The sequence below is a fragment of the Pinus tabuliformis genome, chromosome J (genome assembly GCF_031772625.1).
Source record: "Pinus tabuliformis cultivar Carrire ecotype Pingquan chromosome J, CPIR1, whole genome shotgun sequence".
In the NCBI taxonomy this organism is placed as follows: domain Eukaryota; kingdom Viridiplantae; phylum Streptophyta; class Pinopsida; order Pinales; family Pinaceae; genus Pinus; species Pinus tabuliformis.
The window spans coordinates 120,593,395-120,621,023 of NC_142295.1; the positions used below are offsets into that span (position 1 = coordinate 120,593,395).

General features: G+C 35.6%; 1 protein-coding gene across 5 annotated transcripts in view; it reads right to left on the bottom strand.

Moving 5' to 3' along the window:
- LOC149225862 (uncharacterized) overlaps positions 1 to 27,629 on the bottom strand; it is a 166,517-nt gene that overhangs the window by 9,510 nt on the left and 129,378 nt on the right. For 2 of the 5 annotated variants that reach the window (XM_089377323.1, XM_089377324.1), the window contains exons 4-6: positions 21,409 to 21,558; positions 19,232 to 19,275; positions 18,796 to 18,919 (exon numbers count right to left, since the gene is read on the bottom strand). In XM_089377323.1, the coding sequence (XP_089233449.1) occupies positions 18,801 to 18,919; positions 19,232 to 19,275; positions 21,409 to 21,558 (313 nt within the window). In that variant the 3' untranslated portion in view covers positions 18,796 to 18,800. Of the gene's footprint in view, positions 1 to 17,593; positions 17,815 to 18,059; positions 18,496 to 18,795; positions 18,920 to 19,231; positions 19,276 to 21,408; positions 21,559 to 27,629 lie in introns of those variants that run through there. The other 3 variants (XM_089377325.1, XM_089377322.1, XM_089377321.1) reach the window with 3 other exon arrangements.

Genomic DNA, 27,629 nt, shown 5'->3' on the forward strand with positions numbered 1-27,629 from the left:
TGTAGTGTGGTTCATCGTAATGACAAGTTGAAGAGTCAGATCTAAATTACAAGTTAAAAAGTTAGATTACTCTACTAGATGTATATCAACCCTTAAGTCTTAGGTTGTGTGATAATATTGCAAGTTTATATCATGTACCTCTCATATGTATATGTAGAATTAGGTTGTACCCTATATTATTTAGAATAGACTATGTTAATGTAAAGTTCAATTGGGATTTATTTCTTTGAGTTCTGATTGTTTATTTAAAGATATTTAAGGAAATTGTGTTTTGATGTTAATAAAATAGTGATAGGTTTTAGATCTCTGGTTGTGAGGGATATTATCCGACACTAGAAATTAAAGTTTTGAAAAAGATATTAAATAGAAAAATTAATGTATAAATTAAATAAGGAGAATCGATTTAATCCATTACAAAAATAACTAAATTGATAATATTTAATGAAAAAATAAATTACGAATTAATTTAACTAATTAGAAAAAAATAACTAAATTGATAAAATTATCTAGTGATAGGTTGTAGATCTCTAATTTCATTCAAAGATTGAAGAATATTATCTTATACCAAAAAAACATGGAAGCTAAAGTTTCAAAGATGACACTTAAATTTATGATTAAATGAAAAAAAAAATCTACAAATCAAATAGGGAGAATCAATCTAAAAATTAACTAAATTGATAAAACTACCAAGTAATAGGTTCTAGATTGGTTTTATATTTATGAATGTGATTCTTGATAAAATTACTAAGTGATAGGTTCTAGATTTATGGATGTGATTCAAAGTGTGAGAGATGTAACAATTAAATGAACAAAATTATCTACAAACCAAATAGGGCTTGAATCAATATAACCAATCAAAAAAATAATTTAATTGATAAAATTACTCAGTGATAAATTTTAAATTTATGTTTATGATTCAAAGTGTGAGAAATACTATCCTACATCAAAAACATGGAAGCTAAAGTTTTCAAGATGACACCCAAATTAATGATTAAATGAAAAAGATCATCTATAAACCAACTCAGATCCATCTTAACTTTGGATCTACCAAGAGAGATCAAATCTCTCAAGATGCAAACTCCTTTTTGAGTGCATAACTTGAAGAAACTAGAGATTTGATTATTCTCATTACTTGGTAAATCCTTAGTTAAGATGGATCTATTTTGGTTCTTAATAATATTATTTTTATTATATAAATTTCACATCTATATATATATATATATATATATATAAGTATTCTCATTTATTATTTTATTAAAACACTGATTTAATCTCTATAAAATATCCACAGAATATTTTTAGTAGTAATGAGGATAGAGAGTTTAGATATATTTCAAAAGTAATCATAACATTTTTGCTTTTAGATTTAATTTTAAAAAAATTGTTATAAAATTAAATTAAATTAAAATATTTATAAAATATTTTGATTTTGAAATGAGTTATGTTTTTTTGGCATGTGGTATTGATAAGCTATGGTATTGGCTCATGGTATTGTAACAAATTATATTTACAAGTTAATAATAACCATGCTAGAGTTGGGTGAATATCCATGGTTAAGAATCTTGTTATATTGTAAATTTTTTGTAAGTATTAAGTTTTTATGTGCTTATTGGTCCTTGCCAAGGCAAGGCTTTAGCAATAGATTTGTTTGTTGATCACTATTAGTTTAATATTAACCAAGACAACTTATAATGTTTAACTTTGAAAAACAAATATTTTTTTAATACTATTCTACAAATTATTTTTTCAAACATTTGATTGGACCATAAACTTGAAGGTCTTATTGTAGCTTTTGTGCCATGTGGATAACTACCTCAGATTTTTTTGCCATAATTTTTGGAGGTGGTTGCAATATTTATGCCATGAATCTTATATATTTGTAGGGTGATTTTTCATTGTTAAGCTTAGTAGGAAAACCGACCAAATTTAAAAACTTTGAATATTTAATCAAGTATTTGCATAAAAAACGGATAGTAACAAGATGTAAATAAATATACTTACCAGGAGTTGTTGTTGCACACCATTATTTATGTGTTCTTTAGCACTTTAATAAGTAGGAGTAAAAATGTAAGTATGTAGACTTACTAGTGGTTAGCCAAAATTTATGCAACTCCTTGCCCCTTAGTTAGCAATTAATTTTTCAATTTCATATATCAATTTGCAATTATGGATTAGCATTAAGGAGGGATTTTCCGACGAAGGCTTGGAGATTTGAATCAAGGCTCTGGAGAATCAAACCTGTGCCGAATGGGGAACTACAGGGTATGTGTTTGTTTCACTCACAAGTTCAAATATGATGCCATGAGCCTGTCCAGGGACGTCAAAGATCTGTTCAATAAATACTCGGAGACAGCAAGCAGATGATCGTCAAGTCTCTCCACCAGTTTCTCCTCGAAGCTCAAGGAAAGAATGACGCCACCGAGAAGGACGTCATGCATGTCATCAAAGTGTTGCGGCAGCGCAGCCACATGAGCGTCTTCCAACGTCAAGGCCTCAGTCTTGACAAATTTTTCCATTTTCTCTTCAACAAAGATCTCAATCCAGTCATCAATTCTAAGGTATCCAAATTCAGACTTGAAAAGAGTACGCAAAACAACAACGACGCTTACTACGTGGACAATGGTTGCAACATCTGCGAAATGTGTTGTTGGATGGCTCCAAGAACCTTTAAAAGGAACGACGAGAGGTTTGTAGTATACAGAAAATGGAACTTGGCAGAAGAAAGACTCAAAGATCTACAAATATGTTTATGGGAGGAGAGATGGACTGCAGACAATGGTTTTTTTTCCATTGGGACAATGTACAAATCTGTGTGATGGACATGCAGTGGTCAGGAGATGTATGCAAAGCAAAAGGACATCTCTAGAAGTAAAGGGAAAAGTTTGATGGAACGAGCGGAGACCGAGCAGAGCACAGTCCCATACAACCTAGGGTTTTGGACCCAACCATTAACCGCAGAGCAAACCAGCATGAGTTTAAATAGGGGAAAAATGTCTAGAGGAGGCATCAGAGGGGCAAACCCAGATCTGGAGGATATGTTTCAGGTTTTTATCAAAAATATTTTGGGAAATGATAATGTTATGGGTCCGAAGTATGGATCAAGTGTCAGATCTGAAGCAAAATGCCCAAAATCTCACAGGTATTTTTGTTTCATTACAAAGTTTGATTTTTTCTGGAAAAGTGTTCCAGGAAGAGATCCTTTTGAAATACTATGGTACTCAGAAGAATTCTAGCATTATCCAGAATCTTCGATTACAACGAAGTGCCCTAGGAGCAAGCACATCAACCATATCAGCACCGCCAGACAAGGGTCAAGTTTCTTTCAAAGATGTATTAAAAGGGAAAGTTGGCACTCAGGACAAACAAATCCCAAATCTGACAATTCCAGGTCCAAGCATAGTAGAAAAGATGGAAAAAGCTCCAGATTTGTCCATAGAACTACCAGAAGTAAGTGTTCTCTTCAATACCTTACAAGAACAAGGTATCATTTGTCAATTTAATGGTTTCTGGCCCAAATCTGAAGATCTAAGTGAGTGGATCTACCTAAATTGGGCTAGAGACCGTGATATTTATCTATGTGCAAAAGGTCTTTTGTGGTTCAGTTTGATGCCCAAAAAGATTACAATCATGTCATAAATGACGGACCATGGTTATGGGGAAGGGCAGGTCTTATTGTAACCCCATGGTTCCCTAGTTTTGATGCAAACTCAATGGTGGTTTCAAAAATGTCGGTTTGGGTAAGGCTACATAATCTCCCACTGCCTTTTTGGCACCATCTAGTCCTAGAAGCATTGGAAACTCTCTGGGAAGATTCCTAAATCTGGATCGAGAAAGAATAGAAAAAGGGATCTTCCCTTTTCCCTAATTTGTGTGGAGATGGACTTAACCAAAGGCCTTCCGGAATGTAATCATTTGACACATAAAGATTTTAAGTGGACATAGTGTTTAGATTTTGAAAACATTGCCTTTAGATGTCGAGTTTTCCACCAAACAGGGCACTTGCAAAATACATGCAAACAAGCAAAGAAAAAAACAAAGAAGAGACCGCAAAAACCAAAAGGATGGAAATTTCCAAAACCCCCATCGTCAAAGGAAGAGGATGAAGAAATGGATGAAACCCAACAACAACCGAAGACAGAAAAACAACAAGACTCCCAAGAGGAGGGAGAAGAAAAGGTGGAAGAACATAACAAACAAGTAAAGAATTCAAATAGCTCAACAATTGCTCCGAACATTGAAATCCCATTAGAGGAAAAAAACAACAATCAAAGCACAGGTGGAGTTAAGTGATCCCATGTATCTGAAAGTTCTAGCTTAGATAAAGAAGCTCCAAACATCTCCAGAAATAATGAACTGGCAATTGTCTCTACTACTCCATCCCTTGGGGTCTGGCAAAAAGTCCAAAAGAAAAAAGGTAAGTCTAGTTTATCTGGAAATTTGTAATTTAATTTTTTATTTTTATTTTTTTGGTATCTTTGCTACTATGTGTGTGTACACACACGGGTCCCTCGGGACACTTCTTGAATGCTTTATGCATCTGCACAATGTAACTTTTCATTTTTATTAATATAAAGTTACTGATTTTTTCTTTGGAAAAAATCAAATTGCAATTCTTATGAAAGCATAATTTCCACTTAAGTGAAAGATACTAAGCTCCCCTAGCAATCTGATGCACTTCTCTCCGTGAAAAGAGAAACTGATATTTTCCTGGGCATGGGCTATCCCATAACCAACCTAACTACATGGGAATAACTGCAAGTTAGAGTATGGTTGTTCTTATCCATTAGGTTGAGAACATGCATGTTGAGCATTGCTTTTAGGTTTTGTGCTTGTTGAATCGGAGGCTTTCTCATTGCAGAAGTTGTTGGCATATCAGATATTGCTTAAGGGTAGAACATATAACACATATAGAGAGTGGAATATTAGATATTTTTTGCAGATATTATATGAAGAATTACAAATATATACTTTACATTCATAGTCTTGATATAGAGAGTGGAACATTAGATTTTTTTTTGCAATATTATATGAAGAATTACAAATATATGGTTAACATTCATAGAATTGATATTATTTATCTTAAATATGTCTTGGCTTCTAAGTTACATGATGATTAAATGTGAAATTGCATCGACAGGTATCCAAATACACCTAGAATATGGAAAGGGTAGCAAGTGTCGTACACGAGAAAGGAGGTGTTTTCTTGAGTCAAATTTGGCATACAAGAAAGGCTTCCCATATGCATTACTATCTGTAAATTCCTTGCAGATTATTTGCAAATTCCTTCCACATTAATAATTTGTATTGGAATAACATTATTTTTATATTAAAAAAAATGTTAGTATGGAAACCATTTTTTCTATTAAATATATTAAAGTAATATTATTATTCTAAAAGAACTATCTCAAAACAATATGAATCATAGAAGTTTGAACTCAGAGATAATATTCTAGTATATTTTTTTCACTTATCGAAAAACATTTACATTCAGTTTCTTTGAATAGAAATGGCTAACCATGTTTATAGAATGCAGATTATAAATCCAACAGGGAGTCTCACATTTCATCATTAGATCGAAAAAATATAGGGACAGATTATATTGAGAAATGGCATGGATTTAGTTGATTATGTTGTTCCTCAAGCTCTTAAAACTGAGGAAATTCCACAGATTGTTAATGATTTTCATGTTGCTTCCATAAATGCTATCATGCAGCTCTCTGGTATTTATATTTTGACATTTAACCACTTACTAAGTTGATGTTAACATAATTGAGTGAAGTTTTACCAATTAATTTTATTTATGTATTTATTTTAATGAATATTATATTTATTTTCCTCTTGTTAATATTAAATGGTTTTATCTAAATAATTTTGGATTTAGAATATCATTAATGGAATTGATTAGTTGTTATTCTTTGTTAATAATATGTTTTGAATAATATGTATAACTTTTCCACTTCAATAATACTATTACAATTTGTTTTAATATTTATTGGTAATTTATGGATATTTTGTTGTTAATTAATAATTCATATTCGTAATTGTGATATATTATTTTGCTATCCATTAATATTAGTAATTGTTATTATTTAATATATACTAACTTCTTATTAAATTATTATTATTATTATTAAAGTTGGTATATATATATATATATATATATATATATATATATATATATATATATATATATATATAAAAACAATTTTATTATACAAGAAGGTCATAGATATCTTCAAATTATGTTTTATTACACAAGAAGTTTATAGATATCTTCAAATTCTTAGCATACATTTAAGCATTTTTATAATCAAAATTATTTGGCGGGACTAGGTACACGCACCCCTTGTTAAATTTAAATATGGGTACGAAATGATTATATTAATTTATATTGTAAAATGATTATTAATTTATAGTTGTTATTTATATGTTATATATTTTAATGTGATATATATATATATATATATATATATATATATATATATAGACTCAACATTTAAATACACTCATTTAGGGACACTACAACATTTCCCCCATACTGAGCTCTATATTACTTTTAACCTTTTTTTTTTTAATTGGATCGTCATGTAAATGTTTACAAACAAACATTTACACCACTACAACATCACCCCATATTGGGCCTAGAGTACCTCTTGGCAATCAAATGGTTAATATGAAGAATCAATTTAACCAAATAGAAAAATTACTAAATTGATCAAATTCTTAAGAGATCTAACAAAATTTGAATCTCATTGGAGGAAGTATGAAAAATGGACCTAAGCACCATGAAGGACTCCAGAAGTATGCTTATAAGAGTGAAGCATTTAAAGCTTGACCAAGCCTCCCACAATTATGGTGATAAGCATCCCATTGTGGGTGATCGATACTTCTTCCATCCAATATAGGGGTTGGCCCTGGACTAGACTCAACCTAAACACACACTAAAAAAATAAAAAAAAGAGGGAAGCATTTAATATAATTTTCATTCTAGAGTTTGACATGGAAGTTGGCATTGCCACATTAACGATATGGTTGAAAACTATGGATAAATTCTCCTAATATTTGAAATAGAAAAAAGAAAAAGATATCCTTAATAATTTCATCCTTAAAAGATAATCATCAATTGTGAGAATTGTGATTTAGTACTCAGATAGAGATTTAAATCAAATTTTGTGTTTTGCTATGTGAGAGGATTTGAGGTAGTGTCTCAAAAATATGACTCAATAAATGAAAAGATGGAAACATATTAATTCTTAGGAATCAAGATTACGTAACTTTAGCCATGAGATTAGTTCAATGTATATTAGTTCACTTTCACTTACCCATGGAATATAGGGTTTTTTACTTTAATGATTAAAATTGACTAAACATCATGCAAAGGTAATCACAAATATATTAAAATTTGACCAATGAAAACTTCATTAAACGACGAGGGTAATGATTAAAATTGACTAAATATCATGCAAAGGTAATCACAAATATATTAAAATTTGACAAACGAAAACTTCATTAAATGATTAGGTTTTCAAATCTGAAGTATAATTCTAAAGAGACTTTATAAATCTTCAAAAAAAGGCTACATCAAAAAAGCCACATTGTTAGAAACATCATTTTTAAAAGGCTTTGTTTCCAAATATAGGAAAGAGAGACCAACTATAAAAAAATGACAATAAGAAAGTGACTACGGCCAATGAAATGGTTGTCATTGAAATGCATGAAAAAATGGCAAGAGAAAATTGCCCTTTGTGAAGACAACAATCTCAAGCAATGGAACCAAGCGGTATTAGTTGTAGGTCATGTAAGGTCTACTAAAAGAACCATCTATGTGAATTAGAGACCTTTCTTAAAACAAAGTTTGATATTAGATTATCCACAAGGAAAGGGAACATTGATGGAATGATGCCAAAATTAACCATAGTTTCCTACTATCTAAAGAGTTTGGTAGGAATATTGATTTGAAGTTATAAGAGTTTGCTCAGAATGTTAGTTTTAGGTTTTAAGAGTTATCTAGAAAGTTGGCCTTTACATGATTAAGCCCACCATAATTTCATGTGTTGGTTAATTTAGCTCGTTGAACATATACTCAACTACCCTCAACCCTAACAAGGTCCTATAACCCAAAAATATTTAACTCAAATGTTCTACCATGACTTTTAATATATATATATATATATATATATATATATATAACCTCCTCCCAAAATGGACTAATAATCACTAGTATAATTTTACCCCTTCAATTCAAAAATCAACATACAATGTTTTTGGGATCTATGACTTTCTTTACGCTCTCTAAAAGTCAACAGTGCAACTTACAAAGTACTTATACATCACAAATGCATATTCAGTAAACCAAATCCATCATCAATAACATCTCATGTAAAAACACACAAACTAGAAACCAAATAAACTCTATATTAATTGATCTTAATCAATGATGTACAATGTGTACATCTTAATACATACGGAAAACAATTGAATTAGTTTTTGGGTCTTCTTGGACTCCAATAACTACTCAAACTAACCCAATCTTTAACCCCGAGGATTAGTTGTCTAACATTCCCCCTTAATCCAAAGGGATGTACCAAAGTCCAAGAATGAGAGCTCAAAATGCAAAAATGCATCTCAACCAAGAGCTAAATGTCTCTCAAGAAATGGTTTTTAAGGATGACCACAAACTAATATGGGAGAACTCAAGGTCTCAACCAACACCAACTCTGGAACCTTCATAGCAGTTCTCAGAACAACCAAAAATTTGGTTTTAAGGTGACCACAAACTATAGAACTATCATAGAAGTTCCTCGAACAATTCCAAATATGGAAGTGCTCGTTCACAAACAACTTAATCAACTCAATCAGCAAAAACTAAAGTCTCACAACTCTGGCTCTAACTGGTACAGGTTGTGGCTCAGGCTCAATGTAGATCTCTGACTCATGCTCACTTGACATCTTGAACTTGAACCTGTAACAGACCATCAACAATTCCCCCCTTGTTGGATACAAGGTGAGAAGTATTATTCATCACTACAAGGTTGGTCATCACTCTCGAACATATCCTTCAGTATGACCTATAAATCTTCTTGGTTGTTTTCGTCCAATCCCAAGAAGCAATCCATCCAAAATTTAGCTGCTCTCTTGCAGTAGTCTTCTTTCTGGAACATCTATTTGTATGGTGATTGCGCTTTCCACAATGCTCACATGGGTGAAGATCAAAACACTGATCTTTCACATGTCCAACTCTATTACACTGTTGGCATCTATCAACTTGTTCTAGAACAACACCATCCAGAAATCCAGCACTTCAGAATTGTATAGGTTTAGCAAAATCTGGAATGTGAAAAGATACATCTAGGACATCTTTGTTATACCTCAAACCAGTTCTGTGTTTATTATGTGTAATCTCTTCCCACAGTCTTATGAAAGTTTTGGGAATTACATGCTTATCATAAGAACTTTGAATTGCATCCAAATTTGCTTTTGAAAGCACTTCGTTACTATGATCATTCTCCCTAATGGTGAGGTTCAAACAAACTGTTGTTCTGAACAAGAACATGTTCAAAATTATTCTTTTGTAATTCTTGTAGTTCATCTCATTGAAACTAAGACTCTAGCTCCAAGAATTCAATTTTGCTTTTAGCATTTTGCAAACATGTTTGGATGTCAAAGAGCGTTCCCTTGCTGACTTGGACACTGTTATGAACAGTAGATGACATTAAATTGCTTAATAATTGTAGAAAATCATCGAGTTTGGCCATTTTCTCCAGCAATCAACTTTGAAAATGGGGTGTTAGGTACTACCGAAAATGCACCCAATGAACTTACAATGATTTAACCGGGTGTCGGGTTCAACCAATAGAATCAACAATGCTATAAAAATGAAAATTATCTCATCTTAATAACTTCCAAAATTATCTCCCATTTGTAAAAAAATAAATTACCAAACATCTACAATCATGTTCTCTTCTTCTTGCCCAACCAAAATGTCACAACCTCCAAAATTATCATTTTTTTGTAAAAATCAAATTACTAAACATATGGATTTGAACTTGTGACCTCAAATATACAATGTATCTGTATAAACTTTGCTAACCACAATACCTTCTCTACAACTTCAATTTCATCATATATACCAAATATTCATATAACCTAAATATTCTAATTCAAACGAACAAAACAGTCAATAAACCTCATAACGAAAGAAAACATATTGACCATTTATATGTATAATTACCCTTATGTTTTCACACTCTTCGACTTTTTCAAATTTATTTGAATTTACTTAATTAAAAATTGTGTACCTCTATTTCACTACGCTCGGTCGGCATTGTATAAAGCCAAATTTCAATATAAAAGATGCATTTAAGGCACGTCAAATTGTTCATCTTTCTCGCAAATACATGTCGAATTTCAACTTCTGAAATCAACACAAACCCTGATATCCTCTGTAACTTTCTTATTTTGAATCACAGAGGAGGGAATACGACGGGGCGCATAAAGATCTGAGAAGCATGCCAATTTAGACCAAATAAATAATTAAACCCATACATTTGCGTTTGCATGAATTTGTTTGACAGTGAACTGAGATGCGATCATCTGGACTAGACTGCAAAATTCCCAAATGGAGATAAATAAATCACTCCCTGCTCCTCTCCCAGTGCTTCTAGTCTTATTTGTGTTTGTTTTCTCCATGGATGAATGGCTTGACATTTTCACTATAGTAAGCCCCCACTCCAGGGCCTAATGATGGGATTCCACAATGCCTCTCGTTGCAGGATTTGACGTCAAAAGGAGTGGAGAGACAGCCGACTGCCCCCTTGCAACGATGCTAGACTATTCAAAACACCAAGTAACGATTGCCAAATGATGATGATGGCCTTAAGTAAATTCAAGCAACTATATTGAATCTTTAACAAACAATGGTGAATAGTTCAAATAAATAACAATAGATTAGATTGTGAGATGCCAATTTCTTTAAATCACATAGTTATACTCAAATAGTAATAACTCTTTTCTAGAGCTCCAGGGAACAACGCATTTCCTCCTAAGCATTTGGTTTTCCGAAAGCACAAGCTCAGTAAAAGAATTCGAAATCACATGGTATTTATTTGGTATTCAAACAAATCACAGCAGAGATTAATTCCAACAACCAATGCAACATATTTCTGTTGTCTTTACTATCATTCTTCTTCACCATCAATGTAGGAATTTACAGGGTAAGTTCCTCAGAAAGAATACCAAAAGAACACCGCTCACAACCAGATCACAGATCAATACACCAGTATTTTTGACGTGGTTAAAACCCTCAAAGAGGGAAACAGTCCACGGCCTGTCCCAACGTGGGTACTACAGGCAATTTATTAATCAAAGAATGAAAATTTACATAAGCTTCTCTCATGCACGGATTACCCGAACAATGACCCTCCATGCGCTTTAAATAGAACTCATGGACCAATCGGGTGTCAAGCCACGGATCAAGTGTCGGTAATACCGAGGAGAGAATGAACCGTCGGATCACTACATATCGTGACCGTCGGATTGTAAGTTACAAAATGTACAACGGTAAAGAAACACACTTTACCTAACTCTATACTAGACCAAGTTAAACTTAACTATTTCCTATGTGTCGGAATATCCTAACATCCCCCCTTAAGAACAACTTGGGATAGGATTGAAGGATTTACAAATATGACACAATAGGAGAAGGAAGGAGGCACTAGAGCCTATCCCCCCTTAGTGACAACTTCCTGAACTCCAAGCATATATCGAAGTTTAGTGAACTTCGCCTCTGTGAGAGCCTTTGTGAAGATGTCTGCAACCTGATCATCTGTTGAACAATATTGCACTTCAAGAACATGGTCATGAATGAGCTTTCTGATGAAGTGCATGTGTAGTTCAATGTGTTTGCTGCGCTGATGCTGGACTGGATCTTTGCATAGCTGAATGGCACTTTGATTATCACACCAAAGTGTGGTTGGATGCTGCTGCTCAAAGCCAAACTCTGATAGGATCTGACGAAGCCACAAGGCTTCCTTACTAGCTTCCACGGCACCACGATACTCTGCTTCTGCTGACGAAAGAGAAATGGCAGCCTGTTTCTTACAAGCCCATGTAATAGGTCCTGAACCAAGAGTGAAGACATAACCGGCAGTAGACTTCCGATCATCAGGGTCACCAGCCCAATCAGAATCAGTGAAACCAACTAACAGAGGAGCTGCTTTGGCACTGTAATGAATCCCAAACTGTACTGTACCTCGAACATAACGAAGTATTCTTTTAGCTGCTTTCCAATGACTTTCACGGGGGTTTTGCATAAAACGAGCAACAAGGCCAACAGCAAAGGAAAGATCAGGACGAGTATGGGTTAAATACAAGAGTTTTCCTACAAGTTGACGGTATAAGGTAGCATCAACTTCAGGAGAAGTACAAGAGACTGAAAGTTTGACTCCAGACTGAAAGGGAGAAGGGGCTGGCTTACAGTCTTCCATGTGAAAATGACGAAGAATATCACAAGCATACTTGGACTGGGAAAGGAAAATACCCTCCTTGGATTGCAAGACTTGAAGACCGAGAAAATAGTGTAAGTGTCCTAAGTCTGTCATTTCAAATTTCTTTTTAAGGCTGGACTTCACATGGTTTATAAGGTTGGGATCACTACCAGTAAGAATAAGATCATCAACATAAAGAACAAGGATGATAAGAGAGTTGCCCACTTTCTTGGTGTAGACAGTATTGTCAGAATGACACCTAGAAAAGCCAGATTCTAAAAGAAAGCTATCCATTTTGGCATACCAAGCCCGAGGAGCTTGCTTGAGGCCATAAAGGGATTTCTTAAGTCGACAAACAAGGCTGGAGTCTGTTTGTATGAAGCCAATGGGTTGTTCCATATAGATTTCTTCCTGCAAGTCCCCATGCAAGAAGGCAGATTTAACATCCATCTGATGGACTTCCCATTTTAAAGAGGCAGCAAGGGAAAGAACAAGGCGGATAGAGTTCATTTTGGCAACAGGGGAGAAGGTTTCAGTGTAGTCAATGCCTTCAACCTGTGAAAAGCCCTTAGCAACGAGACGAGCTTTATGTTTATCAACTTTCCCATCTGGTCCATACTTGGTTCTGTAAACCCATTTACATCTAACAAGTTTGCGTCCCTTTGGTAGAGGAACAAGATCCCATGTATCATTTGTCATCAATGAATGATATTCTTCATTCATAGCTGCTTCCCAATGTGGATGGCCTGAAGCTTCTGCAAAAGTGTCAGGATCATGATTTACTGGAGCTTGAGCCAGTAAAGAAGAGGCTCTTTCAAACTGAGAACGTGTACGTCGCTGATCTGTAGGATCACCGGCAAGATCACCTGCTGCATCCCGAGTAGCACGGACCCATCTTGGAAGTTGAGGATCCTGAGAAGGTGGGGGAGGATTATCATCCTCGCTTTCATCATCTGAAGAAGAAATGTTTTCAAAAGTAGAAGAGATAGGAAGAGGTGGCACATCCGCCGGACTAGGCTCGCAGGCCGATTTATTTTCATCAAATTTTACATCTCTTCTAATGATAACATTTTTGGACTTAAATGGAATAAGTCTATAACCTTTTACATCTTCAGAATATCCAACAAAAGTACATTTCTCACTCTTAGGTTCTAAAGCTTTATGCTTTTCATCTGGAATATGGGCCCATGCTTCACTTCCAAACACACGAAAGTGACTTACATCTGGTTTAATGGAACTCCAAGCTTCTTCTGGAGTGATATTCTCTAGAACCTTAGTAGGAGTGCGATTGATTATATAATTTGCACAATTAATTGCTTCGGCCCAAAAACTAAGACTGAGTCCTTTAGATTGCAGCATACAATTAGCCATTTCCTTTAAGGTGCGATTTTTCCTTTCAGCTACACCATTTTGTTGTGGAGTGTATGGAACAGTATGTTGCATTTGAATTCCATTTTCGGTGCAAAAGTTGATGAATGTGTTTTTAACATATTCTCCACCATTATCAGTTCTTAGCTTAAGAATTTGATGTCCAGATTGTTTTTCAACAAAGGCTTTGAAGGCCAAAAATGTGTTAAATACTTCGCTCTTGAGTTTTAAGAAGTATACCCAAGTGCGTCTGGAGAAATCATCAATGAAAGTTAAGAAGTACTTGCAGCCAGAGAATGAAGCAACAGGAAGAGGACCACATAAATCACTGTGCACAAGCTGTAAAGGGGCTGAGGCGTGCCAAGAGGCACGTTTGTCAAAACTGTCCCGATGATGTTTTCCGAGTACACATCCGGAACAAACACCATCTCTGCAAGATACCATAGGAAGACCTGTCACCATATTTTCTTTACATAGATGCTGAAGGGAGCGATAGTTTAAGTGACCAAATCGCTCATGCCAAAGTTTGCTCACTTCATCATTATGAGCAACAAATACTGAGGGAAGATTTGATGACCCAAAGTTGTGAAACTTATACAACCTTGTGGAATCATCAGCAAGACCAGTAGCTAGAATCTGTTTAGGATCTTTTAGATCCTTGATTACAACATCATGAGGTGAAAATTCAACAATTTTACCTTCACCTGAATGAGTTATCTGATAGACAGATAGAAGGTTGCAGGATAAGGTTGGAACACATAATACATCATTAAACTGACCATTGTCTAGATGAACAGTTCCAGTCCCTACAACATTAAGAGATCTATCATCACCAACATATATATTTTTGGTGTTACAATCATTTAAAGAAGAAAACATGGCTTGGTTTTTGGCCATGTGATAAGAGGCTCCAGAATCAATGAGCCACTCATGAGAATGAGAAGAAGAAGAAGATACATTTAATGCATAACCAGACTGAGATGATTGACAACGACATGCAGAAAGTGCCATTCCGGAAGTTGAAGTTGAAGTAGGCTCCACATGGATGTTATGTTTCTTCATTGCGGCTTCCAAGGCTTCCATCTTCTTAAAGCATTTAGATTCTAAGTGGCCATCTCGATTACAAAAGTTACAATGTCTATCAGTCTTCTTCCATTTGTTTTTATTGGTCTTATCATTTTGCTGAAATGATCTTTCATTTTGAGGCTGAGTTGGTTTAGGACCATTCTTTTGAGGATATGACTTCTTAGGATTCTTTGAATTTGGTTGCTGCTGGGCGGCTAACGCTTTCGTGGAAGAGTTTCCAAGATTAAGAAGACCAAGGTGTAAGAGTTTTTCTTGTTCTCTTATTAAGGAATCACAAAAGGAGTCAAAGGAAGGGGCCTTGTAGTCTTTTCCTTGACAAATGAAAGCTTCCCTTGTAGAATGGAAAGTGGAAACAAATACAGAGTAGGCTGGTCCCAACTTAGTAAGGATGGAATAAATAAGGTTACCATCTTCTTTCTTAACTTTAACACCTTCCAAGAGATATCTAAGGGTCTTGAATTTGGACAAGAAATCTTCAATGCAAGAAAAATTATTAGGATCCAAAGTAAGCAACTCATTTTCAAGTTGATGGGCTCTAATTTCATTTTTAATCCCAAAAACTTTAGCGAGTTTTTCTAATGCTTCATGAGGAGTCTCAAGTTCTGCAATGTGGAATCTAAGATCAGGAGAAATAGACATCCCTATCAAACCACGTGCTTGATCTTGTCTATTTTCCCATTTTGCAGCCTTGTCTTCATCTTTTGGTTTCTTCTCTTGGTCTGTGGCTATTCTGAAGAGACCTTTACTTCTAAGTAAATCTTCCATGTAGGCTACCCATTGGAAGTAGTTAGTGCTGTCAAGAATGACTTGGCATGGACTTTCCATTTTTTTAAAAAACTGAAGCTGAAGATGCTGAAAGTAAGTGTTCCAATGGATAGATCTCGAAAAAATAGGCGGTTTAAAAAAAAACGGCTCTGAAAAAGGCTTCCGGATGAAGAAGTTATGGCTTTTTGAAAAAAAATTGTTGACGTTGCCGGCAAAGTGCGCGAATGTGCGGGAATGAAAAAATCCGCCCCCACAAAATGGAGACTTGAACCCAAGACCTCTACTCTCTTAAAATAGCTTTGAACCAATTGATCTATACAAAAAATTTGAGAGAGAGAGAGAGAGGGGGGGGGGCTTGGTTTGCGTGCTTGCCTTGAGAAAGCTCTTTTTCCCTACAAAACACAAAACACAAAACCCAACACGAATATGCAAAGAAAAACGAACCTTGCGGCTCGAAGTTAGCTTTAGCCAAAAAACTAGAAATTTTTAAAAAAAATCTCAAAGTTAGCTTTAGCCGAAAAACTAAATATTTTTCTCAATGTTTCTGATTTTCCGAGATCACACTAAGGTGCAGGGAAAAGAGCATACGCATGAGAAAAATCCTTCCTTTCTGTTTCTGATTTGCCCAGATCGCACAGAGTCGCAGGGCAAAGAGCATACGCAGAAATGAAAGGTATAGATCCGGTTAAAAAAAAGGCTAAATAAACCGAAACCGAAATAAGCAGAGAGAAAATAACAGTAAACTGCAAAAAACACTGTATACCTCCCGATCTGAAAAATGACGCAGCTAGGGCTACCGGAAACCTTTTCGCGTGAAACGAAAGGGGTTCCTCACTGGAACAGATGCTCCGAACGCAACAGAGCAGTCCTCTCGGCCCGAAAGCAGTCAGAAACAGCAGATCTAGGAAACGACAGCCGCATGCAGTTCTACCGGCTTCAGATTTGGATCACCAACGGACGCGGCCCTCAAATAGCTCTGATACCATGTAGGAATTTACAGGGTAAGTTCCTCAGAAAGAATACCAAAAGGACACCGCTCACAACCAGATCACAGATCAATACACCAGTATTTTTGACGTGGTTAAAACCCTCAAAGAGGGAAACAGTCCACGGCCTGTCCCAACGTGGGTACTACAGGCAATTTATTAATCAAAGAATGAAAATTTACATAAGCTTCTCTCATGCACGGATTACCCGAACAATGACCCTCCATGCGCTTTAAATAGAACTCATGGACCAATCGGGTGTCAAGCCACGGATCAAGTGTCGGTAATACCGAGGAGAGAATGAACCGTCGGATCACTACATATCGTGACCGTCGGATTGTAAGTTACAAAATGTACAACGGTAAAGAAACACACTTTACCTAACTCTATACTAGACCAAGTTGAACTTAACTATTTCCTATGTGTCGGAATATCCTAACAATCAAACTATATTAAACTCCACTTCAAATACCCAGGAAATGACAAAGGGTCAAGATATGTCAAGCTCCAAATCAAATAAGTTCAGATAAGTTCACTACGAGGGGAGGCCCACCACAAATCGAATCCCAGTCAAAGGTCACACAAAACCCCAACAGAATAGCAGTGTCGAAACTACATACCAACTACCACACTTATGCTTTATTATTATTGTTTGCATCAAAATATAAACTGGCGTACCTTTTATGTATATTTGTCTTTGTTTGCTTCATCTTTAGTCACACGTCAATGACCCCACCGTGGGTCCTTAATATATAAATTTTGTGCAAGTGTAAACAGTCCTGACGAGTCTCTTCTCCACAAAAATCGGTATAAACATGCTATCAAAAATCGTTAACTCTAAACTAGGCATTTCACGATCTGTTGCACAACTTCAATATGCAACATCTATTATACAATCCCAGCAGCTGTTAGGGATGGAACCAACCGCAAACTTCTTTTTCGTTTCCCAAATTTATTTTCTCGTTCACCACGAAAATCACAAACCCTTCTAATGCATTGCTCCCCTTACACCAACCATGGCATGCCAAAACAACGATCACACAAGAAGGCCACAAAAACTTGTGGCTCAACTCAACAGGGCATATGAACAACCCACTATGATACCACTATAAAACACATACAAACTGCAAACCAAATAAACTGTATATTAATTGATCTCAATCAATAATGTACAATGTGTACATATTAATACATACAGGAAACAGTGAAACTAGTTTCTAAATCTTCTTGGACTCTAATATCTACTCAAACTAACCCAATTTTTAACCCTGAAAATTAGTTGTGTAACATCTCACTCAAGCCATAGATTCACATATAAATTTAAAGTGATTTCAAAAACATTTCTCTTTACAAAAATTTAAGCTTTAAATACTCTTAAACAATAACGCAGAGAAATAACCTCTGTGATTAAAATAAAATTATATGAAATGTATGCAACTTAAAATTTGGCCAATCTCAAATGACGACAACTTTTTTCTCATACCATGTCCCCTAGCGCTACTATGATGCTTTGTACATTATCATGATCTTAAAACATCGTACATGTGAGAATCACAACCAAAAATGTTTTTCTCATTGGAGAAAGGCCCCAAAAACTCTTACTTTAAGGTTAATTGATCATTACTTCATGGGTCAATTGAGCATCCCCAAGTTTAGTTGTGACCTCGAAACGGTGAAGCTATTCTTTGATAAATGTACAGCTTTCTTATCCAAGTACTAGAAGCTTAGTTTAATACACAGCGTTTGGTTTCGACACTTGTCTTCTTGTACAGAAACGATGGAATAAAATGATGGGCACCTACAATCTAAAACCACTATTAAATCCACATTATTCATCATTTATATCACTGAATCTTCTAAACATCACAGATAAAAAGGATTATTTAAAATACAATACTGAAGATCAATGAAGCAAGTACAGTAACAACCTACGTCAAGGCTACACTGAAATTGCATAATTTGTAAAATGGGTACTTTACTTCTCATAATAATATAGCATAATTTACTTCACATAGAGAGACAGCTTAATATGCAGATAGGGCCTTTTGATATGATTTTAAACTTTGACGATAACAACAGAGCATTCTTGTATTTAGAAGACAAACCTGATTTATGTTGGCATCTCAGATGGTAATAAAAATTCCTGTATGGCAGTCCACACAGAAATATCCCAGGTTTCCTCGTGAGACATGATTAGTCCTCTGTCATCTAGTACATAGCGGGTAGAACCTGCAAGTAGGAATTCTTGTCAGCTTGCAGGTTCATCGTAAAGAAGGGAAAGTAACAGGTCATGTCAAAAGATTAACATTCTCTCATGTATCATTCAAAAATATATTTAGAAATTAGATATATCAGCTCATCCTTTTCAATGTTTTCAGGCGAATACTGCAACCACTAAGAATATGAGTAGCACTGGAAGGAGGACAAAACAAACAATTCAAAAAGAAGCAGCTGTTCTTCAACTTTTATTCGGAATGTGTCTGTGGGCTTTTGAGAGATGATTGTGAAAATACACTAGCTTAAACCTTAAACAACTAAGACCTTCATAGGGTGCGATATGTGGATTCCAAGGGAACTTCAGATACCTGAAAAAAAAATATCTCGTTAGGCAAAGTACTCAATAGTAGTCATGCCATTTAAACTTGCAACCAAACTGAAAATGTTATTCACAAGAGATCCAGCTTAAGTTTTAAAAATAAAGAACAAGAAACTGAAAATGAATAATGAACTGTAACAACCATTCTCATATATCTGACACCATTAGCAATTTTTCAATATCATATCTTTTACATCTTTTACATGCAGGGAAGCCTACACAACCAACATTTACGAAAAACAAGGAAGGACTAGAGTTAGGCAAGATTTTACATTAGTTTTTCCAACCCCAGTTCTGTCCTGTTAGAGTGAATAATGACGACTTGTTTAGTCTAGGCCCACATTGAACGAAGTGGACATGTGTGATAGACTACATGGAGTGTGCACCATGTATATAGACCTCGATTAAGGTGGTCTCAGGTTAAATGGGTTAGGGCCAGTACTTGTGCATTGAAACGCATAAGAAGAATGAATCATAATGTATATCTGTTGCACTTTTGTATGTGTATTTGATTTGGGCTTAATATGCAATTGTTTACATTCTATTTATACTTTTAACATGGTATCAAAGCCCATGTTGATACCTGGGCATATGATGTGGATGCAAGCATATATGGATAGTAACTTGCGTGATTGTGATTATGATTATGGTACTCTGTGCTGTATGGAAGTGAACATAGAACGGGCAGAATAGCGACCTGACTGGAAGAAGTAATGATGATCATGCAGATAATTCATTCAAGAACAAACTCGGTGGTTATGAGCTTCATTTTGTACCTAAACTTTTTTTTATTATGTACACTGTCATGGTTAGGGTGCCACGAAAGGATGGCAATGATTCTGTTCAGCCTTGATGTATTGAAAGGTATCTAGCATGCAGAGGGAGTTGCTGGTTAACCTCATCACCCAGCTTATCTGTTGGAATGTTCAGTAATTGCATCAAATTGAGAAATTGCAAGCAACATCTGTAAGAGCATTTTCCTCATCATGGTTTACGTTGTGTATTTTATATATTAACGATATTATGAATTCCCCTTGGGTTAGGCATTGAATGAATTTAGCTATTAGCTTGTACTCCCAAGTTCACATGACACATCCTTGCCTCAGTTGTGAAGTACTCTCTCAATAAGTTGTCTATGGTTGGGTGGAAAGCAGTCTCTGAGCTAACTAGCACACTGCACATATATCACCTAGATAAGTATCAAGCTTAAGCCCAAGTGTTTTATGCTCTATAATTGCTTGTTTGATCTATGTACATATTTTCACATCAATAATTAAGTTTAGAATGCATAGTTCAGTGCAATGAATTATCTGCTTCGTCACACCTAGTAGAATAGAGCCTATTAGTAAAGCACAAATAAACTAACATTTTTTTTGTCATCAGTTAAAGGAGGCCAGATAATTTATATTCATAGATAGCTGTGAAAAAAAACCACTCCAAGTTGGCAAGCTGAAAATCCTAACAAGTGTTATCAAGGAAAAAATTTCCCAGCATTTCCATTGTTTGCTAAGAGGCAGAGCCAAGGGTCTTGATGCCCCCCAGTTTGGATTTTGAAAATGCACGCTTCAGAAATCACACCCATTGCACGTTTCAAGATTTCAATCATTCATAATACATGTTGGTGTTATCATTTAAAATACCCATATCTACTCACATTTTGTAAGATTGGGCAATAAAATGCATATTGTAAAAAGCATACAAACAATTAAGTTTAGCTCCCTGCTCCCTTTTACAAAATGTATGTGATGAAACAGATGTTCAAAATTTTATTTGCATGCATAGATCAATGTCTTGGTGAACTTTGAAGGAACATAATAGATCATAATCTCCAACATCCCGCCTTTCCAGGCATGTCTTTGATGAATTCGTCCCACAATCAATCAACCAAAACCTAGCAACTTATTGGCTGTATAATTGTGATGGGTTTCAATTTTCAACAGTCTCATACTTGAAAATGCATTACAGGAATCCTTGAACATGAGACCAATGATTGAATCTACAACCACAAGGATTTCTCACTTCCATTTCAACAGATTTGTCAATTAGGAAAGAAAATAAGAGAATATCAAAGACAGTTTGTACCAAAACAAATGAAAAGGAAAACCATAAACATAAAGATTACCCTTCTAGACGCCACTTTGCCTCTATTGTATGTGGATCAACCACTTCAATGGAAAGCAACTCTTGTTTCGAAGTATTTGGATTGAACAAGAATTTGACAGCCGAAATGTATTTCTCCAGTCCAGTTAAATCTGTAGTCGGATCTTTGAACCTGCAAGTATGGAAATGAAAGTCAATAGGATAATCATGACCTGAAAACTAGTTTTTGTTTAAGCATATCCCAAATAGTATACAAAAAATTGTCATTTGACCTTCTTTTCTCAATGAAACAAGAAAGTTAGGTGGTCGTAAAATAAACTTGCAAACTTGTGAATAGAATGCCAGGCAAAAGGGCATGTTCTTGTCATTGGAGAAGGCCAGATGAGAAATCTTGAATTAGATTAAGTGTGGGACTGCTGAAATGTATTAGTGGGACTGATGGGCTTGGTAATAGGTGCTCGGTGGCATAGAGGTGTAGACCCATGCCATTCTCTCGAGAAGGGTTGGACACTTTTCACCAAGAAACATATGAAAGGCTTGTGAAAATGAAAGAACCAAGTAAAGCATAGTTTTTGTTTAGTCATGAACTCAAAACTGGTTTTTGTTTAAGCATAGGCCTAACAATATACAAGAAAGTTTCTTTACTCAATGAAACAAGAAGGTTATGTGGTCATAAAATAAACTTGCAAACTTGTGCATGGAATGACAAGCAAAAGGGTATGGCTAAGTATTAATCCTCCAAGCAAGGAAGTAAGCGAGAACCATCACGCAATACCTTCATCAAAAATGAAGGAAGATTCAATGCTTGGATAATGAGTGAAGAACCTAGCATGGTAAATGTCGAGCAAAGAGAAGAACTCTCAAGCAACATGTGGTAGGACTAGAATGCACCCTGTCATCATAAATATATTCACATAGGGAGCCCAGTTACAAGGCAAACAATTAGGATCTGCCACATGGTTGGGCGATATCAACAAGAGGAAAATGTAGTGGACTCACCAAGAAAAGCATTGGGGAGAAAGTTGGAATTTTGACTAAGTGTCAACTTGTCAAGCAAAGAAATGAGGATCTACAAAGCTTGATAGGCAACTTGACAAAGGAGGACTAATGATTGGTGAAGGAAGTTTACACATTGATCTACCAAATGCCAAGCAAAGGGCAAGACCATTTGTCGAGTACAAGGTGAACAATACACTTAGCAAAGGGATAAAGAAATGAGATGAGCTTTTAGGGTAGGATTTTCTTGTCAAAAGATAAGGTTCCAAGCACTTGATTGGGAACACCAAGGTAGTGCTTTATGAGAAAAACCCAACAAAGAGATTGAGGAAATGGTACTACAAAAACAGAAAAGCTTGGTAATCCTTCAAAACCCAGTGAAGAAATATTGGGTCACATAGGAAGGAAGAAGTAAAGGAAGAAAATTCCCAGGAAAAGGATTAAGAGAGGCCAATTGAAATTTCGAGGACTAGGCTTTTGAACTAGAAGTAGAAAATCTCAATAAATCTACGACAAAAACCTAATTAGTTAAAGGAAAAAATGTAATGTACTTACGGAGGATAACACAGGGCGTCTAAGGAGGCACCCAAGGAGATAATAAATGTAATGTGGCCATAATCATGGAATAGGCTCAATCATGGTTGCACGAAGCAGGAGCGTTTTTGAGAAGTGAAGCTCAGGAGTGTGATTTTCCAAAAATCCTCAGAAGCGAAGTATCCCAAAATTATATATATATATATTAAAAAACATCCAGAATGCCAAGTTAATTGCAAAATATATGAAAATATGCATATCTATACATAAATCAAGATAGAAATGGTATCCATAGTACATTAATGATTAATTATTCAAGCATCAACCATCTAGATTCTAGCAATTACAAACAAACATCAAATTTTTAAGCATATAATAGAAAGTAGACCATTAAATCATTGAAATAGCTTATCTAGCAACTATCAACATGACCAAATAGTAATGTTTACAAAATAGGTCATCTACACACTGAAGTAGGAAGACTGAAAATTCCAAATTCAAAACACTAATCTATCATCTATGACAAATAAAGTAGTGAATCTATCTACTATTCTCTCCTTCTTACACTACCACAATGGGAAGCATGTGAGAACCATGTGCTAGATCAAACGGAAGCATGCCAGAACCATGTGTCAAACCATGGTCCCATGTGCCAGACCATGTATGAAACCATCATTGTTCCATAGTGGCAAGAAGTGGGGAAAAATATTGAAAGCATGGTTTCAAATTTTTGGAGCATGGATTATGTGGAACTTCAACAACGACCCTATCCAAAGTGAGGTTCCAACCTCCATATTCAGGAGGGCGAGTCTTGCAACGATAGGGTCAATTTATAGTTGATAGGTAATAAATAGGCCCACTAGGTAATTTAAAGGAGATAATATAATAATAAGGGGTAGTTGGGTCGTAGTAAACCTTGATAGATATAAGAGAGAATATAGCCTTAACTACAAAAACAAACCTTTAAACCTCATAAATATCAAATGCATTCATATAATAATAGAGATAAGAATCCAAAAAGGGCCTCTTAAGGCAAAGTAACAACAAAAAACACTCCTTATGGAAGCAATCTCTCACATGATACTTGTGTATAAATGAGTATTCCAATGGGTCTATGCCAATTGTTGGAAATAACACTGAGGGGGGGGTGAATCAGTGTTAGTAAATCAATAACTTTTTCATTTCCATAATCAGATTTATATACGCTACTTCAGTGAAGGGAACTCGCGTGTGCACGCAACTGTTCTTAAGGCAACCAACGTATATCTAGTGAACTTATGATTCAGTTAATTCATCATATGTTGATCTTTAATATGTGCATTAGTACTTTATTAAACATTAAACAATAACCATGTGCAGTTAATAACAGAATGAACCATCACACATAAGCAACACACATGAACACCATGATTTAAGGTGGAAACCCAATGTGGGTGAAAACTACCTGCTGCTGTCGTCTCTGTCTTCTTTTTAATAATAAGAAAATATGTTTACAACATTGTATTGGTGCAAACTCATACCAATACGCAAGCTTCTACCTGCAGAAGGTTACAACCTTCTCTCGTTCTCCAGCTTCTACTGGAAGGGAGCTACAACCCCCTATCTCTTGTACTAGCCGATATGTTTACTAGTACGTAGGCGCCGACCTACAGAAGGCTACGACCTTCTTTCTTCCTCCAGGGACCACGTTTCATAAATTTTCAGACTGGATACTCCTGGAACACAACACCACAATTTGAAGGCCACGTTTCATCCAATTTTCATACTGGACCCATCAACAACATTGAAGCAAAAAATCAATCACCATTGCAATACAACCATCAAACACATCTGCATCAACCAATCACTGAAACTCAATCATCACTTTCTGAATCAATCACAACTGAATCAATCAATCACTTTGACAACCCGTCGTCAAATCACAATCAATCTGATCATTCAGAATACTGTCACCAGAACACAGTCACCAGAACCCAAACCAAAACCCAGAACTCTGCAAAAGCAAACAGAAACAACTAAAACATACTTTATAAGGTATACGCTACTTCCATGTGTCGAACCAGCGTGTATACGCGCTTTTATCAAAGCCAACCAGCGTACACATCTGCAAATATTAATTCATAATTTTGCAGCTATTCCGGACTTCAATTATACCTAGATCATAATATTTACAGAATAACACATGCGTCAGTATTCAGATCTAGACTATACATGATCAAACCACATAATGATAATTCATTTCAAGCCTTAAGATCCTGATCCATCATTAGATCTTATCCCTCATCAACCGCTAAAGTTCATCCTTGGTTCAGATCAAGCATAGCACCATAAGTCAATAACCTGCATAATAGATCTCACACTTCATCAGATATTCGATACTTGCGCCGTTGGCCTAATGATCTTCTCCTCCTTATATAGTTTTAGGCCTTTCTCAATACCATGGACCAAAACCACTTAGGACCAAATACCTAGGGTCAATACCTTGGACCAATACCTTAGATCAAAATACCTTGGACCAAATACTTCGGACAAAAAACTTAGTTTTCCAAGATATACGCGCTTTTTCCTTCTGTGAAAGTATGCGTTTACGTATACGCTACTTATGTTCAGTGAACCTGCCTGTATACGCAGCTTGGTCAAGGTGAACCTGCGTATACCTCTCTTTCTTCATTCTTTGTAGTCTGATCTGTAATTCTTTGTTGTTGACATGCTGTACTGTGATCTTTCATCTGAGTGAGTTGCCATCAAGGACAACACGTGTATCAAACAATCTCCCCCTTTGGACTTGACAACAACAACACCAAGTCACTCTCCCCCTTTGACATCAAGGGCAAAGGGTGGACCAAGATATTTTCTCCCTTTGACATACATTATGTTGTTTATGCTCCCCCTGAGTACATGTTGAATTCTCTAATTGAGCTCCCCTTTTGTACATGCTGAGATGCACTGAAACTGTCCATGCTCCCCCTAAGCACAAGCAAAGTCTGCAAGAAGATTTTCTAAAAGAATAACATGACTCTATAACTCAACTATGTGAGTATGACCTTCCTATCACCAATGACTCATACATACATCCATCTCCCAACCAAGTGGGGATATACCAAATTTGACTCATCCACCCAACCAAGTGGGTATATATCAATTTTTTATACATGACTGACATAGAAAATATTACATCATCCTTCTCATGCATGGTGGGGTTACAAATTAGGTCTTTTCATGACCTTTACATCAAATGATATACATGACATTTATAACAAGGGCAACCGATCTAAACAAGACCATGATAGTTATCAGCAACTATCATATGATCTGCACCATCAGCAACATCAGGATCAACAACTTGTATATTTCCATCATCAAAAGAGTCACCTGAATCAAAATAACTATGTGGATCTGTACAAAGATCTTCTAAGATAATGCCAACAATGCATTATTAGAAGCATATGCTCCCCCTGAACCTGTGCCAACTTATGGGCACCAACAAATTGTAACTATCATCAAACAGAGCAGATAAGTGACTGAACCATATCAGACTCCTTTTCCTGAGTATGTCCCGCTGCTTTTTCCTCAAAACACCATATACGCGACTGTGCAGCTTCTAACTCGCGTATATATGCGACTTGTATTCATGGAACTTGCGTATGAGAGTTAGAACATTGAAGTTTCACACTTTCAGCTCCCCCTGAGTCTGTTATGTCTGTACACTGTGTCATGCCACATTCTTCTGACTGTACTTCCTTCTAATTCCATATCTTCGAGTGTGATGATGTTTCTCCTTTTGGTATGGTGCCCGGAATTTTCTCCTGCATCCCTTTGCTATATGTCCAAACTTGTTACATGCATAACATCTTACATGTTTCATATTTCTTCTATAGCAGTCAATGGCTTTGTGACCAAACATATTGCAAGAAAAACAATATCCCTTAAAGTACCTGGAAGCTAATGATCTTTCTGTGTGATTGTCTTGAACCATTCTACTTCCGCATCTTGCTACAACATGTCCAAGATTATGACATATGAAAAATTCAATATTATTCATTTGAGGAAATAACCGACTATTACTTCCATAGTGAAGAGTAAAAGATTTTCTTTGAAGAATTTCTTTCCTTGGTTGTTGATGGGGTTGACGTCTCATCTCCTTGTTGGGCATTTTAGATTTTGCATTAGAGTTCCTTGCCTCACTTTGTGAGCTAGATTCTCCTTCAACAGATTCATGAAAACCAAGACTAGTTTTGATGGCAGGAGACCTTTGACTACTAAGAATATCATCCAAAATCTTAGTATTATCTTGAAATCTTAAAAGCTTATCCGTTTCTTCTAAGTTACCTTTTAGGATATTTACCTCAACCTGATATTGCTCTTCCTTTTCAAGATACTATTTCTTCATGATTTCTTCAGCTTTTCTTCCTTTTTCCATTTGTCATCTTAATTTGAGAACTTCGTTTTCTTGTTCTTCAAGAGCTTGGAGTAGTTCTTCATTCTGCTTATTTGATTTTTCAAGATCTTCTTTTAGAGAGAGGATCTTAACTTCAAGAATTTCATAGTAACTGGATCTATATTTAAGTTTCTTGATTGTTGTGCTTCTTTTATTTACTTCATTTCTTAATGATGTCACTTCATCCTGCAACTTTTGACATTGATCTTCCTTTTCCTTGTATTGCTTCCTTACTTTGTTTCCTTCCTTTAGTTGAGCTTTTAGTTTGGTAGCTT